The sequence below is a fragment of the Oncorhynchus masou genome, chromosome 18 (genome assembly GCF_036934945.1).
Source record: "Oncorhynchus masou masou isolate Uvic2021 chromosome 18, UVic_Omas_1.1, whole genome shotgun sequence".
NCBI lineage: Eukaryota > Metazoa > Chordata > Actinopteri > Salmoniformes > Salmonidae > Oncorhynchus > Oncorhynchus masou.
This window is the reverse complement of record NC_088229.1, coordinates 57482259-57497275: the sequence shown is the minus strand read 5'-3', so window position 1 is coordinate 57497275 and position 15017 is coordinate 57482259. Positions and strand designations below refer to the sequence as shown.

Genomic DNA, 15017 nt, shown 5'->3' with positions numbered 1-15017 from the left:
TTGTTGTCCTGGCACCACACTGACCTCCTCCCTATAGGCTGCCTCATCGTCATCGGTGATCAGGCCCATCACTGTCGTGTCATCAGCCAACTTAATGATGGCGTTGGAGTCGTGTGCGGCCACGCAGTCCTGGGTGAACAAGGACTACAGGCGGGGACTAAGCACACCCCCGAGGGGCCCACGTGTTGAGGGTCAGCGTGGTGGATGCGTTGCCTACACTCACCACCTGGGGGCAGCCCGTCAGGAAGTCAAGATACAGACGGAGGTGTTCAATCCCAGGGTCCTTAGCTTAGTAATGAGCTTGGAGGGCACTATGGTGTTGAATGCTGAGCTGAAGTCAATGAACAGCATTCTCACATAGGTGTTCCTCTTATCCAGGTGGGAAAGGGCAGTGTGGAGTTCAATAGAGATTGCATCATCTGTGGCTCTGTTGGGGTGGTACGCAAATTGGAGTGGGCCCAGGGTGTCTGGGATAATGCCGTTGATGTGAGCCATGACCGGCCTTTCAAAGCAATTTCATGGCTACAGATGAGAGTAGTACGGGGCGATAGTCATTTAGACAGGTTACCTTGGCGTTCTTGGGCACAGGGACTATGGTGGTCTACTTGAAACATGTAGGTGTTACTTTATCTCTGCCAAAATTACTGCAGACACACCAGTTGGTCCTGACCTACCATTTGGGAAGTACAGAGTAAATCACTATTTTTTTTACACTATAATTTGAACAATAAAGTTGTTCAAGCCACATTTAGGAAAACAAAGCTCAAAGACTAATTGATTCACACAATAATAGGGGGCAGAGATTTTGTTGATCGTAAGAGAAGCAACAGTACCTCATCCAGGGAGCGGGCGGCCATGATGGTGACGGTGTACTCAGACGGCCCGACGAAAGCCAGACAGCGACTGTCACTGCTTACAGTGAGGGCGTCAGGAGCACGTTCAGTGCCTCGAGCAACCACATTACCTACACAAAAATAGAATGAGAGAGGGTGTGTTGGGGCTTATTGGTCTACCAGCCACTGTTGCAGGTAGATTTAAAAATCTGCAAGCCACTCAGATTTTATAGCAGCCAAAATAAAACAGTCATTAAAATTACACCAACAAAACACACAAAAAAAAAAAAAAAGATATGCTTTGTAATGTTTCTAAAACAAATGTATTACTAGTATGAAATAATGTGGTATGATGTTTCATTTCATTTTTTGTGACCGGAGTATTTCAACCAAAATATCACAGCCCCCAGCCAGGCAGTGTTTCAGCGCGAGGTGGAATAGGCTATAGTAGGATTTGTAGTTCTTTGACTTTGAGAACAGCTACTGAAGCATTTATTTGACTAAAAATGTGATCATACTTGACTACTTTTATTCACAAATCCGAGTGAAATGCTCACACTGACCACCTGCCATTGTGGCTAGTGAAATGCTCACACTGACCACCTGCCATTGTGGCTAGTGAAATGGACATCTTACCCCAAAATGCCAAAATCTACCCACATTTGGCTAGTGGCGGGTGTTAATATTAGGCCCTGCCTGTAAGTCATTGAAAATTGAAGACACAGTACCTCCACTGTTGATGGAGCTGTCTGACAGGTAATATCAGAACAATACAATGCAATACACTGAGTGCAGTCCTTGTATTTCTGAAGGTGAAAGGTTCCATCTTCCATTCCATTCATAACATACCAGCTAATTAAAACCAGCTCCAGCTCTATTGTATGTGTGGTTGTCAGTGTTAACTCACCCAGTACTCGGAGTACATGATGGTCTTCCTGAGAGGAGTTGTAGAGCGCCAGTGAGCCCAGGGAGCCAGCGCTGTACATGAACTCGCCATCTGGAGAAAAGGCCAGGCCCACCACCTCCCCTCTGTGCTGCCTGCAGAAACAAACAAAAAACACAGGAGGACTCGAGGTGTTCTGAAAGATGAGACAGCGAGGATTATAATAAATAGCACTTTGATGTCATAGAAGCAAACCACACACACCTGTGAGTCCAAATGCGCATTTCACATTTAAAATTTAAAACTCATGTAATTTACAGTATGATTGATTCTATCGAAATGTAACACGTTTCAAGTTAAACTGCAGTTTGTTAGTATTGTCTTTAGTGAATGACTACTGTGAGTATTAATGGAGTTTAGGCCATGAAACTGTGTGTACGCTAATTTAGAAAGGTTGACCATATCAGATAAGAGGACATTGCCCAGGATCAGAGAGCAGGGTAGAACAGAGGATGGACGGGGTGCGATTCTGACATCTGGCAAAACAAAGAGAGAACCATGGACATTCCACAGCGGAAAGGAGGGAAACTCATTGGGGTCATAAAATGTATAGCTGGGGAAGTGACGCCTACAAAGGAAGAGTATAAAATGTGTTGTGCGCTTTCTAAAACGTATGCACTCAGCTGACTGTCTCCTCGGCAGTAAACACTTCCTTACTGCAAAGAGTTTGCAATGGCATTTTTCTTTTTAACAAGTATCAACGTTTATGAACGCTATGCTTGATGGACAGTTACAAGGATACAATGGCCTCATAGCCTAGGTTGCCCTTAACAGAATGAGCCCCGTTTGTTTACAGTGAAGAAAATAAGCAGCGGAACCACGCACTTAAATGCCCTCCTGACTCCATTCTATAAGCACCAAAATGACTATCCGTTTCTAAAAAATAAACAACAGTAATTGTGTGATGGTGTAAATAATAAGTCATTGTGTGATGGTGTAAATAACAACAGTCATTGTGTGATGGTGTAAATAACAACAGTAATTGTGTGATGGTGTAAATAACAACAGTCATTGTGTGATGGTGTAAATAACAACAGTAATTGTGTGATGGTGGGGACGCAGGGCTGTGTTCCAAACAAACATGTACAAGTCTGCTTCAGATACTAAACGGCACAACTAAGAGAGCTCAAAAAAGCACAGAAAAGGTTGAAAGCGCATTCCTTTGAGTCATAAAAGAGCATTGAAAGTACTTAGAAACTGTGCACACTGGAGAGATGTGTGGCCATCAGTTAGACCCCTCAACTCAAACCCTTCATTTGATTTTGTCTTACATTGCACCTACTCCCACAATCTTCATGAATATTCTTACTACGTTACTGAATGTATGCAGAGTATTTTCAGATTTCATTGTCGATAAATGCTGCGAAAAGTACAGTAAAACGTCAAATGCACGTAAAATCAACAGCTATTTTGGATTCAGTCGTGTCAAGTGTCCTCACCCTAATCTCCAAATTGTTCCCTTTCAATTCCTGCCATGGTTATGCATATGCCTCTCACACTGTAGTTCTTCAGTGAGAAACATTTCAATTGGGCCCGATCCATATAGGCCAATTCCCATGATTGTAAAGGTTAACAAACACCCAAATACAATGAGTCACAGAGCGAGAGCCAAAAACGACACACTAATCATATATTTAATAAAACCATTTCCATTCTCCCTCCCTCTCCCTCATTCTCTAAACCTTTACACCGGTTAACACTGAAGTGTTCAAACTGCGGCAGTGGTCTCGACATTCATACAAGAACTTATTAAATGTGTCTATAATAGCCTTGCTGCCAACTCTGTCCCACAGACTCTGTGTGTGTGTGTGTGTGTGTGTGTGTGTGTGTGTGTGTGTGTGTGTGTGTGCCAATAAATATTGTGTGTGTGGCTCAGTGCCACCAGTCCGATCCTGGTCCACACATCCACGATTGTAAAGGTGTTAACAAACACCCAAATACACGAGGCAACTCCTCTGTCCCACACGCTGTGTGTGTGTGTGTGTGTGTGTGTGTGTGTGTGTGTGTGTGTGTGTGTGTGTGTGTGTGTGTGTGTGTGTGTGTGTGTGTGTGTGTGGCTCAGTCACGAATCACAGATTCTCTCATCTCCAGAAGGCCTCCGCTTGATTCCTCTATAACGAGATACCACACTGGTACCAACTGACAGACTGTGACAAGAGCCAATTCTCTTGTCACCCGTCCTACACCGCCATCGCCCATGCCTGTAAGAGGCCAAAGAGAGAAAAAATGGGCAAAAAGGGTGAAAGATAGAGGCACAGCAGATGTCACACTTCCTTGTGAGGGCTGCTGGTGGTGTTCGAGAGGTTTATGGTAGGTCACAGTAATGACATGACTCAGCTGGCGGGATAAACAGTCACTGACTTAACCGGCTATATAGTCTAATCAGCACCAAGACGTATGATCCACCGACAGCGACAGCTAGTCACGTCCGGCAAATTGGCCGTCGGGTTACGGCGTCTTACAGCACGAGATCAGAATTGAAAGGATTATTGCGAGTCAAGGCAAAACTGTGCTTTCTTTCGCTGCTCAGAGACTGTATCTAGATTCTACTGTATCAAGGCACCACATAACTTCTGTTGTTCATTAATCCATCAACTCCAGAACCCACTATGTATACGACAGTATCTCCTCTAGTCTGGGTCTACCTACCTGTGCTCTGCCAGTAGTTTGGCGCTGGCGATGTCAAAGACCCTGACAAGGCCGGAGCTGGATCCACAGGAGAAGACTTGCAGGCTGGGGTGGAAGGCCACGGAGCAGGGCGTGTCTTCAGAAACAAAGTCATACAGCTGGAGAAGGCCCAGAGGACACATAGCAGTCATGAGGTTACAGCGATTCAGTCAGATAAGATCACGGTGGAACAGTCAGAATTCTAAGGAGGAGAGGTCAGTTATTTCAGGTGAGAGAAACCTTACAATAACTCTCAAAAAACATAACACTTACCATTTTCTTACTATCGTGTACCAAACCGTGGCATCATCCTTATCAACACTGTTCAAGCAACTATGGTGGACACATGACCAGGCCAGCTCAGTTTGCCTCAATTCGGCTTAGCAGTGCGAAAACAATATGTGGGTTTGAAAATGAGCCTTGTAGCTTTGAGCGTCAGTGTGTGCTATCAGTTCCAGGGCTCGAGTTCCCACCTGCTGCATGGAGTCCATGTCCCAGACGCGCACGGTGCGGTCGCAGGAGGCGGTGGTGATGCGCCGACGGATACCGTCCACGCTGAAGCCCAGCACGCCGTCCGTGTGTGACCTCATCAGGGTGCTGTAGCCTCGGCTGCTCACGTCCAGGTAGCCCAGGTTACCGCTGGTGGTGGCCGCCATGACGCTGAGGCCGTCGTCGGACACGGACACAAGGCTCACAGGACCCTCGTGTTCTGGGGAGGAAAGACAGGGGGGCTGAGGAACACTGGAGTGTGTGTCTGTGTACTGTAGGCTGAGAAAGTGCGTTGGCTGAGGAAATGGGGAGGTAGCGTGCGCAGAATGTGGGTTTTTGATTCAACGGCAGCGATTACATTACTCTAAAATCCCATCAAGCCTCCTTTGAAACCCTTCATACGAGCAATACGATTTTAGCTCTTTGATAAGTGCTTTGACTGGGATTCAACCTGGAAACCCGTTTGATATGGGTTGTCTTCAAACACATTCAGTTAATCAGAGACATTTACTTCAAACAAGTTGCCAATTCTTTAGATGCCAGTCAATATTGACACGCTGAATGCGGCAGATGTACTGAATAAAACAAATGACTGTGGCTGAGTGAGATGTCTTTTCTTCCTGCCACTGGTTTTGCAGATGACTTTAGGACTGAGTGATGTGGTTGTTTTTTTTTAACCTGTATTAGGGAAAGGGAGATACCTAGTCAGCTGTACTGTACTACTGTACAATGCCTTCAAATGCCTTCTTCTGCATTTAACCCAACCCCTCTGAATCAGAGAGGTGCGGGGGTCTGCCTTAATCGACCTCCACGTCTTTGGTGCTCGGGGGAACTGCCTTGCTCAGGGGCAGAAGGACAGATTTTTAGCATGTCAGCTCGGGGATTCAATCCAGCAACCTTTCGGTTACTGGCCCAACACTAGGCCACCTGCCGCCAAAATCACTCTGGATTAGAGTGTCTGCTGAATGACTAAAATGTTCAATGTAAATGGAGATGATTGACAGACCGAGCAGGGATGGAGCTGAATGTTAAAATAAAGGGCCCTGCTGTTGAACTGTGCCTGTTCTCACCAGCCTCCAGGAACACGGTGGAGAAGTCTAGGGGCCAGAGCCGCAGGAAGCCGTCCTCAGAGCCTGTGGCGCAGAACGCTGATGAAACGCTGATGCTGTTGACAGCGATGCCCAGACCTGGTGGGAAGGAGAACACTTTTATTGTTTAGCACAGTTTAAAGTGAACTCATGTCTCACCTCAAATTACCTTTCTCTATCTCTCTCCCTCCCCACCCTCCTCCTCCACCGTCCTCTCACCCATGCCGAAAGTCTGTTTCTCACGGCGATGAGCTTGGGGCTGCTGGGCAGGCAGCAGTCTCCTGACGTTCTTGATCGCCACGCTCCCGTAGTCTATCTCCAGGATGTGGCCACTGCGGCTACTGGCAAATCTATTGGAAACAAGGAAACCGAGGCTCCATAATGGCTCAGTCTTCTGAATTAGAAAATTGAGCACTTATGGCCTCCTCTCCGGAGAGTGGGCGGGATTAGGTACTTTAGATTGGGTTATTAGGGGATTGAGTGGTGTGGCTCCAGCAGGTGAGGTATCAGTCACTCAGAGGCAGTGATGTGTGGATCTTTTCAAACCTTTCATAGGCTCAGCGGGAGTGAAGTAGAGAGAAAGAAGAGAGAGAGAGAGAGAGAGAGAGAGAGAGAGAGAGAGAGAGAAAGGGAAGGCACTGGGTTCTGATTCCACAAAATGGAACTACGCAGGGCTTGGAGGAAGACATAAGTAAGCTCACAGTTTGGAGAGCCACATTTGCACATGAAACAATTTAAAAATGTTCTTCCGCCATGTTTTAAGGTCAAGGTAATTTATCTTAGACGGTAAAATGCTTAGTGGGTCAGATTTAGCCTCGTAAACACCAGACAGAGTCACGCTGCGCTATCAGCAACATTCATGTAAGCTCGCGGGATCAGGCAGCTTTGCGAGGCTTGGTCAGATTTACTGCAGAGGGGTTTCTAGATATACTGTGACATTTACACCCTTCCAGAAGTTATAGACTGCATCTCAAAATGGTACCCTATTCCCTCTGTAGTGTACTACCTTTGACCAGAGCCCTGCACTATGTGGGACCCAGCCATAGCCTACCAACAATATATGAAAAGGTTAAAAAAGCTGAAAGGAGTGTGTGGACTCACAGCGTGCGGTCCTCAGGCTCGCGGTCAGCAGAGTGACCCTCCTCAAAGGCCACGTCGGTGAAGTCCAGGGCGTGGTACTCCCCCAGGTTGACCGGACAAGACCGCAGGGCCCCGCTCCGCACACGCCACAACCGAACGTTATCCCGACCACAGGACACCATCCTGGAGCGTAAATACACAAAATAACATATTTACATTTTGGCTATTTAGCAAAGGCAAAATATATATATATATATATTTTTGCCTTTGCTAAATAGCCAAAATGTAAATATGTTATTTATATATTTATATATATATATATATATCATAGTGACACAAACTCAAGATGACAGAATGAACACATTCCTACAGCCATTTCTTTGAACATCTAATTAATCCTGAATGAAGCCTTACATATTTGTATTTATTTTGGATCCATTACTCTTCCTGGGGTCCAGCAAAATTAAGGCAGTTTATACACTTAAAACATTACAATACATTCACAGATTTCACTGCCTGAGGGCACACAGAACACACTGTGTGGCATTAGGCCCCTACTCCACCACTACCACATATCTACATGACTAAATACATGTGTATGTATAGTGCGTATGTTATCATGTGTGTGTCTGTGTCAATGTTTGTGTTGCTTCACATATTGAAGTATGATAGACTAACATTACCGTGTGTCATCAAAGAAGGCAATCTTCATGGTCTGTATGTCCACGTCGGTATGTGCTTTGGCCAGGACAGACACCTCTCCTCCTTTAGTGACACGCAGGGTGTTCCACACAACCACCATCTGTGGAGGAGCGTTAAAAGAGTGAAAAGATTTGACATGGGCCCGCAGGTGCTCAAAAGTTCTATAGCTGCACCATTGAGAGCATCATGACTGGCTGCGTCACTGCTTGGTTCGGCAACTGCAAGGCACGACAGAGGGTAGTGAGTATACCCACTGCTGCTACCGGCTTTGATTCATCCTGTTCCCTAGTCACTTTAACCCAACCTAAACTCAGCAAAAAAAAAAGAAACGCCCTCTCACTGTCAAGAGCGTTTATTTTAAGCAAACTGGCTGTTACTTTTGATTTGACCCCCCTCTCCCCCCTTTTGTTCAGCGACACATTATTCCATTTCAAATATTGTATGAAACAAATACAAGTTCCAGAGACATGTGACTAACAGAAATGGAATAATGTGTCCCTGAACAAAAGGGGGGGAGGGGGGGTTAAATCAAATGTAACAGCCAGTATTGGTGGGCCACCTGTTAAGGGAATTTTTACCTATAATGACTAATTATGTGTACATTTCAATCAGGCCTGATGAGTCAGAATACTATTATGTTACTGTATATGTACTAATCAAAATACTATTATGTTACTGTACATGTATGAATTTTCTTTCTTGATCCCAGTACTGAATATAATGTGGTGAATGTGGTCAAGAGTTAGAACAATGACGGTCTGTTCCTTGGTACAAATGAATGAACTAAATCTCCAGACTGACTAGAATACTTATCTACACTGGCTGACCTTGGCTCTAGACGAAGGGAAGGCTTGAGAACTATAGAGACTTTCAACCAGTGTCAAGAAGAGACGGAACATTTAGAAAACGCTGACGTCATTTTCAGTTTATAACCTGTGGTAAAATGTGTAAGTACTCAGTACTCTCGAGAATAAACTCTGCTGTTTGATTTTGAGACTGGGCTCTATCTATTATTATAGAATAAGGGTCTTACAAGTCCTTATGAATGGACTGAGTGTTTAATTTAATTGGATATTAAAACAGAGATATTAATTCCTTTAACACCACCATCTGCATTATGTACTGCAGTGCATCTCCTCCTCATGGACTGCACCAGATTTGCCAGTTCTTGCTGTGAGATGTTACCCCACTCTTCCACCAAGGGACCTTCAAGTTCCCAGGCATTTTTGGGGGGAATGGACATAGCCCTCACCCTCTGATCCAACAGGTCCCAGACCTGCTCAACAGGATTGAGATCTGGGCTCTTCGCTGGCCATGGCAGAACACTGACATTCCTGTCTCACAGGAACTCACGCACAGAATGAGCAATATGGTTGGTGGCATTGTCATGCTGGAGGGTCATGTCAGGATGAGCCTACAGGAAGGGTACCACATGAGGGAGGAGGGTCTTCCCAGTAACGCACAGCTTTGAGATTGCCTGCAATGACAACAAGCTCAGCACGATGATGCTGTGACACACCGCCCCAGACCATGACAGACCCTCCACCTCCAAATCCATCCTGCTCCAGAGTACAGGCCTCGGTGTAACGCTCATTCCTTCAACGATAAACGCAAATCCGACCATCACCCCTGGTGAGAGAGAACCGCAACTCGTCAGTGAAGAGCACTTTTTGCCAGTCCTGTCTGGTCCAGCGACGGAGGGTTTGTGCCCATAGGTGACGTTGTTGCCGGTGATGTCTGGTGGGGACCTGCCTTACAACAGGCCTACAAGCCCACAGTCCAGCCTCTCTCAGCCTTTTGCGGACAGACTGAGCACTGATGTAAGGATTGTGCGTTCCTAAACTCAGGCAGTTGTTGTTGCTATCCTGTACCTGTCCTGCAGGTGTGATGTTCGGACTTACCAATCCTGTGCAGGTGTTGTTACACGTGGTCTGCCACTGCAGGGACGATCAGTTGTCCGTCCTGTCTCCCTGTAGCACTGTCTTAGGCATCTCACAGTACGGACACTGCAATTCATTGCCCTGGCCACATCTGCAGTCCTCATGCCTACTTGCAGCATACCTAAGGCACGTTCACGCAGATGAGCAGGGACCCTGGGCATCTTTCTTTTGATGTTTTTCAGAGTCAGGAGAAAGGCCTCTTTAGTGTCTTAAGTTTTCATAAATGTGACCATAATTGCCTACCCTCTGTAAGCTGTGTCTTAATGACCGTTCCACAGGTAAATGTTCATTAATTGTTGATTGAACCAGCATGGGAAACAGTGTTTAAACCCTTTACAATGAAGATCTGTGAAGTTATTTGGATTTTTACAAATTATCTTTGAAAGACAAGGTCATATCTTTTTTTGCTGAGTTTATATGTACATAGCTACAACAATTACCTTGTACAACTGCACAGACTCAACACGGGTACTTCCTGTATATAGCCACGTTATTTTCCACTCCCTGTATATAGCCACGTTATTTTCCACTCCCTGTATATAGCCACGCTATTTTCCACTCCCTGTGTATATAGCCATGCTATTATCCACTCCCTGTATATAGCCATGTTATTTTCCACTCCCTGTGTATATAGCCATGTTATTTTCCACTCCCTGTGTATATAACAATGCTATTTTCCACTCCCTGTATATAGCCATGCTATTTTCCACTCCCTGTATATAGCCATGTTATTTTCCACTCCCTGTGTATATAGCCATGTTATTTTCCACTCCCTGTATATAGCCATGCTATTTTCCACTCCCTGTATATAGCCATGTTATTTTCCACTCCCTGTGTATATAGCCATGTTATTTTCCACTCCCTGTATATAGCCATGTTATTTTCCACTCCCTGTGTATATAGCCATGCTATTTTCCACTCCCTGTATATAGCCATTTTATTTTCCATGCTATTTTCCCTCCCTGTATATAGCCATGTTATTTTCCACTCCCTGTGTATATAGCCATGTTATTTTATTTTAGCCATGCTATTTTCCCTGTGTATATAGCCATGTTATTTTTCCACGTTATTTTCCCCCCTGTATATAGCCATGTTATTTTCCACTCCCTGTGTATATAGCCATGTTATTTTCCACTCCCTGTGTATATAGCCATGTTATTTTCCACTCCCTGTATATAGCCATGCTATTTTCCACTCCCTGTATATAGCCATGTTATTTTCCACTCCCTGTATATAGCCATGCTATTTTCCACTCCCTGGAACATGTTTTTAAAATTATATATATATATTTTTACAAAATGATAGTTTTGGAGTTTGATCAACTTGGATTTTTCAGCAGGGACATACACAGGATGTTACCCTCCACAGCATGGCCTTTGCTCCAGATCAAAACTCCAAACCTACAACCTAATTTTGACTAAAATTAACCAGAGAGATTACTGCTTCCAGGGTTATTTTTCCAAGCCTTATGGAGGGTGCTCTAGCAAACAAACAGCAGAGACCTGAGGACACCATCCAACCTGGAACTGAGTGAGCAGTGTTTGGTCTGATGCTATTTTGAAAGCCAAGGAGAAAAATTAAAAATAAAGTACATTCCAATGCTATATTTTATATGGACTGAATGCTGAGTTAAGGCTCCCAGGCTTGCAAGGACAGACCAGATACATATTCAATTAGCATGAATGTGTGAAGTAAAGGGTGTCGAGGCCTTTGGGCCCAACAAGTGGCAGGAGTCTTTGAAGCATCCTCTGAAGCCCCCTCCTGCTGTTCAAGGACCATCCACTGGCATTTCCTACAAGAAATCTGCCTCCAGAAATAAAAGCTTCCCTCAAGTGGGTGTGACACCTACTCCTGTTACCTGCTGCACCGCTGCTTGGATTCCACCTGGCGATCTGTTCACCGTCTGCCCTGGCCTGTCTCCCCCTGTCTGGTACAGGTACCCCCACCACACTCACCCCTCTCTGTTCACCGTCTGCCCTGGCCTGTCTCCCCCTGTCTGGTACAGGTACCCCCACCACACTCACCCCTCTCTGTTCACCGTCTGCCCTGGCCTGTCTCCCCCTGTCTGGTACAGGTACCCCCACCACACTCACCCATCTCTCCCGAGCTTTCGCTCACCTCCAGCACTCATGCACTGTTGGGCGAGTGACTCCGAAGTCAATATATATTTTATTTGTTTCATCTGCATTTTGCTATTTGCCTCATGACTCCTGCATACTTTGTTGACTACAAACTTTCTTTACCAAACCGTGGGACAGACTGTTTGTTCCCACACTCGGGACTCTGACCTTCTATTGGTTACACTGACTTTTCGCCTCCCATCCTATTTTAACAACCTCTCACCGGCTTTGTATTCATGTTACCTGATGGAATTGTAGTTCAATATGATCTTGTTGCCATCTGATGCACATTCAGATGTCATAAATCAGCACTGCAGAGCTCTCCCTGCAGAGCTCTCCCAAATTCTGACTTGTGCTCTGATATCAGCATCACTGATTTCTGCACTCGTAAAAGCCTGGGTTTTCTGCATGTTAATACTAGAAGCTTATTACCTAAAATGGATCAATTGAAAGTGTGGGTTCACAGCTCCAATCCAGATCTGTTGGTCATTACGGAGATGTGGTTAAAGAAGAGTGTTTTGAATACTGATGTTAACCTTCCTTGTTATAACCTTTTTTGGCAAGACAGATCTTCCAAAGGTGGGGGAGTGGCAATCTTTACCAAGGGTCACCTTCAGTGCTCGGTTGTCTCCACCAAATCTGTCCCCAAACAATTTGATTTGCTGGTTTTAAGCATTCAACTTTCAAATAGCTCTTTGTTGACTGTTGCCGGGTGCTATAGTCCTCCATCAGCACTGGTCTGTACCATACCTGCCCTAAACATTAAGTCTGAAATTGTCCTGCTTGGTGACTTGAACATGCTTAATGCAACCGTTATGTCATATTTTTTTTAAACTTTACGGAAAAAGCATAATCTGAGAACGGTGCTCAGAGCCCAAACCAGCCAGAGAAATATCCTCCATGTTGGGTAGTCAACATTATTCATAAACGGCATTATTAATATTAACTTACCTTTGATGATCTTCATCAGAATGCACTCTCAGGAATCGCAGTCCCACAATAAATGCTTGTTTTGTTCGATAATGTCCATCATTTATGTCCAATAGCTTCTTTTGTTAGGGCGTTTGTTAAACAAATCCAAATGCGCAATCTGGTCCATTCGGACGAAAGTTCAAAAAGTTATATTACAGGTCGAAGAAACTTGTCAAACTAAGTATAGAATCAATCTTTTAGGATGTTTTTATCATAAAAGTACAATGTTCCAACCGGAGAATTCCATTATCTTTTGAAAAGCAATGGAGTGACAGCTACCTCTCAAGTGAAAGCGCGTGACTGAGAACGAGGCTGTAGGCAGACCACTGACTCAAAGAGCTCCCATCCGGCTCCACATCACAGTAGAATCCTCAAGTTTCTAAAGACGGTTGACATCTAGTGGAAGCCTTAGGAAGTGCAACAACCAATATCCCACTGTTTTCAATAGGGGTGAGTTCAAAAACTACAAACCACAGATTTCCCACATCCAGTTTGGAGTTTTTCTCAGGTTTTTGCCTGCCATATGAGTTCTGTTTTACTCACAGACATCATTCAAACAGTTTTAGAAACTTCAGAGTGTTTTCTATCCAATACTACTACTAATACTAATAATATGCATATATTAGCATCTGGGACTGAGTAGAAGGCAGTTCACTCTGGCCATGCTATTCATCCAAAAGTAAAAATGCTGCCCCCTATCCCAAAGAAGTTAAGGAGATGTGCATCTATATTTCCAAGATTAAAAATTGTATTTATCAACATTTATAATGAGTATTTCTGTGAATTCACATGGCTCTCTGCAATATCACTGCATGTTTTGGAACTACTGAATGTAACACGCCAATGTAAAATAAGATTTTGGAATATAAATATGAACTTTACCGAACAAAACATACATGTATTGTGTAACATGAAGTCCTATGAGTGTCATTTGATGAAGATCATCAAAGGTTAGTGATTACTTTTATCTCTATTTGTGCTTTTTGTGACTCCTCTCTTTGGCTGGAAAATGGCTGGGTTTTTCTGTGAGTTGGTGGTGACCTAACAATCGTTTGTGGAGCTTTCACTGTAAAGCATTTTTGAACTCAGACACTGTGACTGGATTAACGAGAATTGTATCTTTAAAATGGTGCGGAACCAAGTCCTAAAGCAAATGGGACTCCCTAAATCCTTCTCAGATTATCACCAATCCCACAAGGTAGGACTCCAAACACCCAGAAAAGGCTACTCTCCTCGATGTTATCCTCACAAATAATCCTGATAAGTATCAGTTTGGTGTTTTCTGTAATGACCTTAGTGATCCCTGTTTCACAGCATGTGTTCGTAATGGCTGCTCAGTGAAACGATCTGTCCTGATTTGTCATAGACAATTGCTAAAAAAACTTTCAAGAGCAAGCTTTCCTTCATGAACTAGCCTCTAAAATGGTATAGAATCCGCTTGATCCCCTCTGTTGAAGACACTTGGACCTTCTTATTTGATATTTTCAGTGATATTGTTAACAAACACACCACATATAAAGAAAAAAATAAGTAAAAACAGGTTCAGCCCCTGGTTCGACCGTGATCTTGCAGAGTTACTCCACCTCAAGAATTGCATTTGGCGAAAGGCTCGGCACACGCATACTCAGGTTGACTATCTATCATTCAGGCAAATGAGAAATGAGTGCACTCAGGCCAACGTTAGTTACTTTAAGGAGCAGTTCTCTTTTTGTGGGTCTAACCCAAAGTAGTTCTGGAAAACAGTTAAAGACCTGGAGAATAAACTCTCCTCACAGCTGCCCATGTCCCTTAATGTTGATGATGTGGTTGTTACTGACAAGAAGCACATGACTGAGCTCTTTAATCACCACTTCATTAAGTCAAGATTGCTATTTCACTCAGCCATGCCTCCTTGTCCGCCCAACATTTCCTCATCTCCCACACTCTTCTAATGTGACTATCCCCGATGCTTCTCCCTATTTTTCCCCTGCCCCGCAACAAAGTTTTTCAAAAAACATCTGGGTCAGATGGTTTAGACCATTGCCCTTGATTCTAAGCAATATTGTGCTGCCATTTTTATTGACTTGGCCAAAGCTTTTGATACGATAGACCATTCCATTCTTGTAGGCTGGCTAATGAGTATTAGTGTCTCTGAGGGGTCTTTGGGCTGGTTTGCTAACTACCTCTCTCAAAGAGTGCAGTGT

At 44.3% G+C, this 15017-nt stretch overlaps 1 protein-coding gene across 1 annotated transcript in view; it reads right to left on the bottom strand.

The window, feature by feature from the left end:
- Window positions 1-15017, bottom strand: part of wdr90 (WD repeat domain 90) — a 54790-nt gene that overhangs the window by 17162 nt on the left and 22611 nt on the right. Inside the window, 8 exon segments of the mRNA XM_064993556.1 lie at window positions 834-964; window positions 1741-1871; window positions 4426-4562; window positions 4917-5152; window positions 6003-6119; window positions 6240-6370; window positions 7122-7283; window positions 7784-7902. Of these exon segments, the coding sequence (XP_064849628.1) occupies window positions 834-964; window positions 1741-1871; window positions 4426-4562; window positions 4917-5152; window positions 6003-6119; window positions 6240-6370; window positions 7122-7283; window positions 7784-7902 (1164 nt within the window).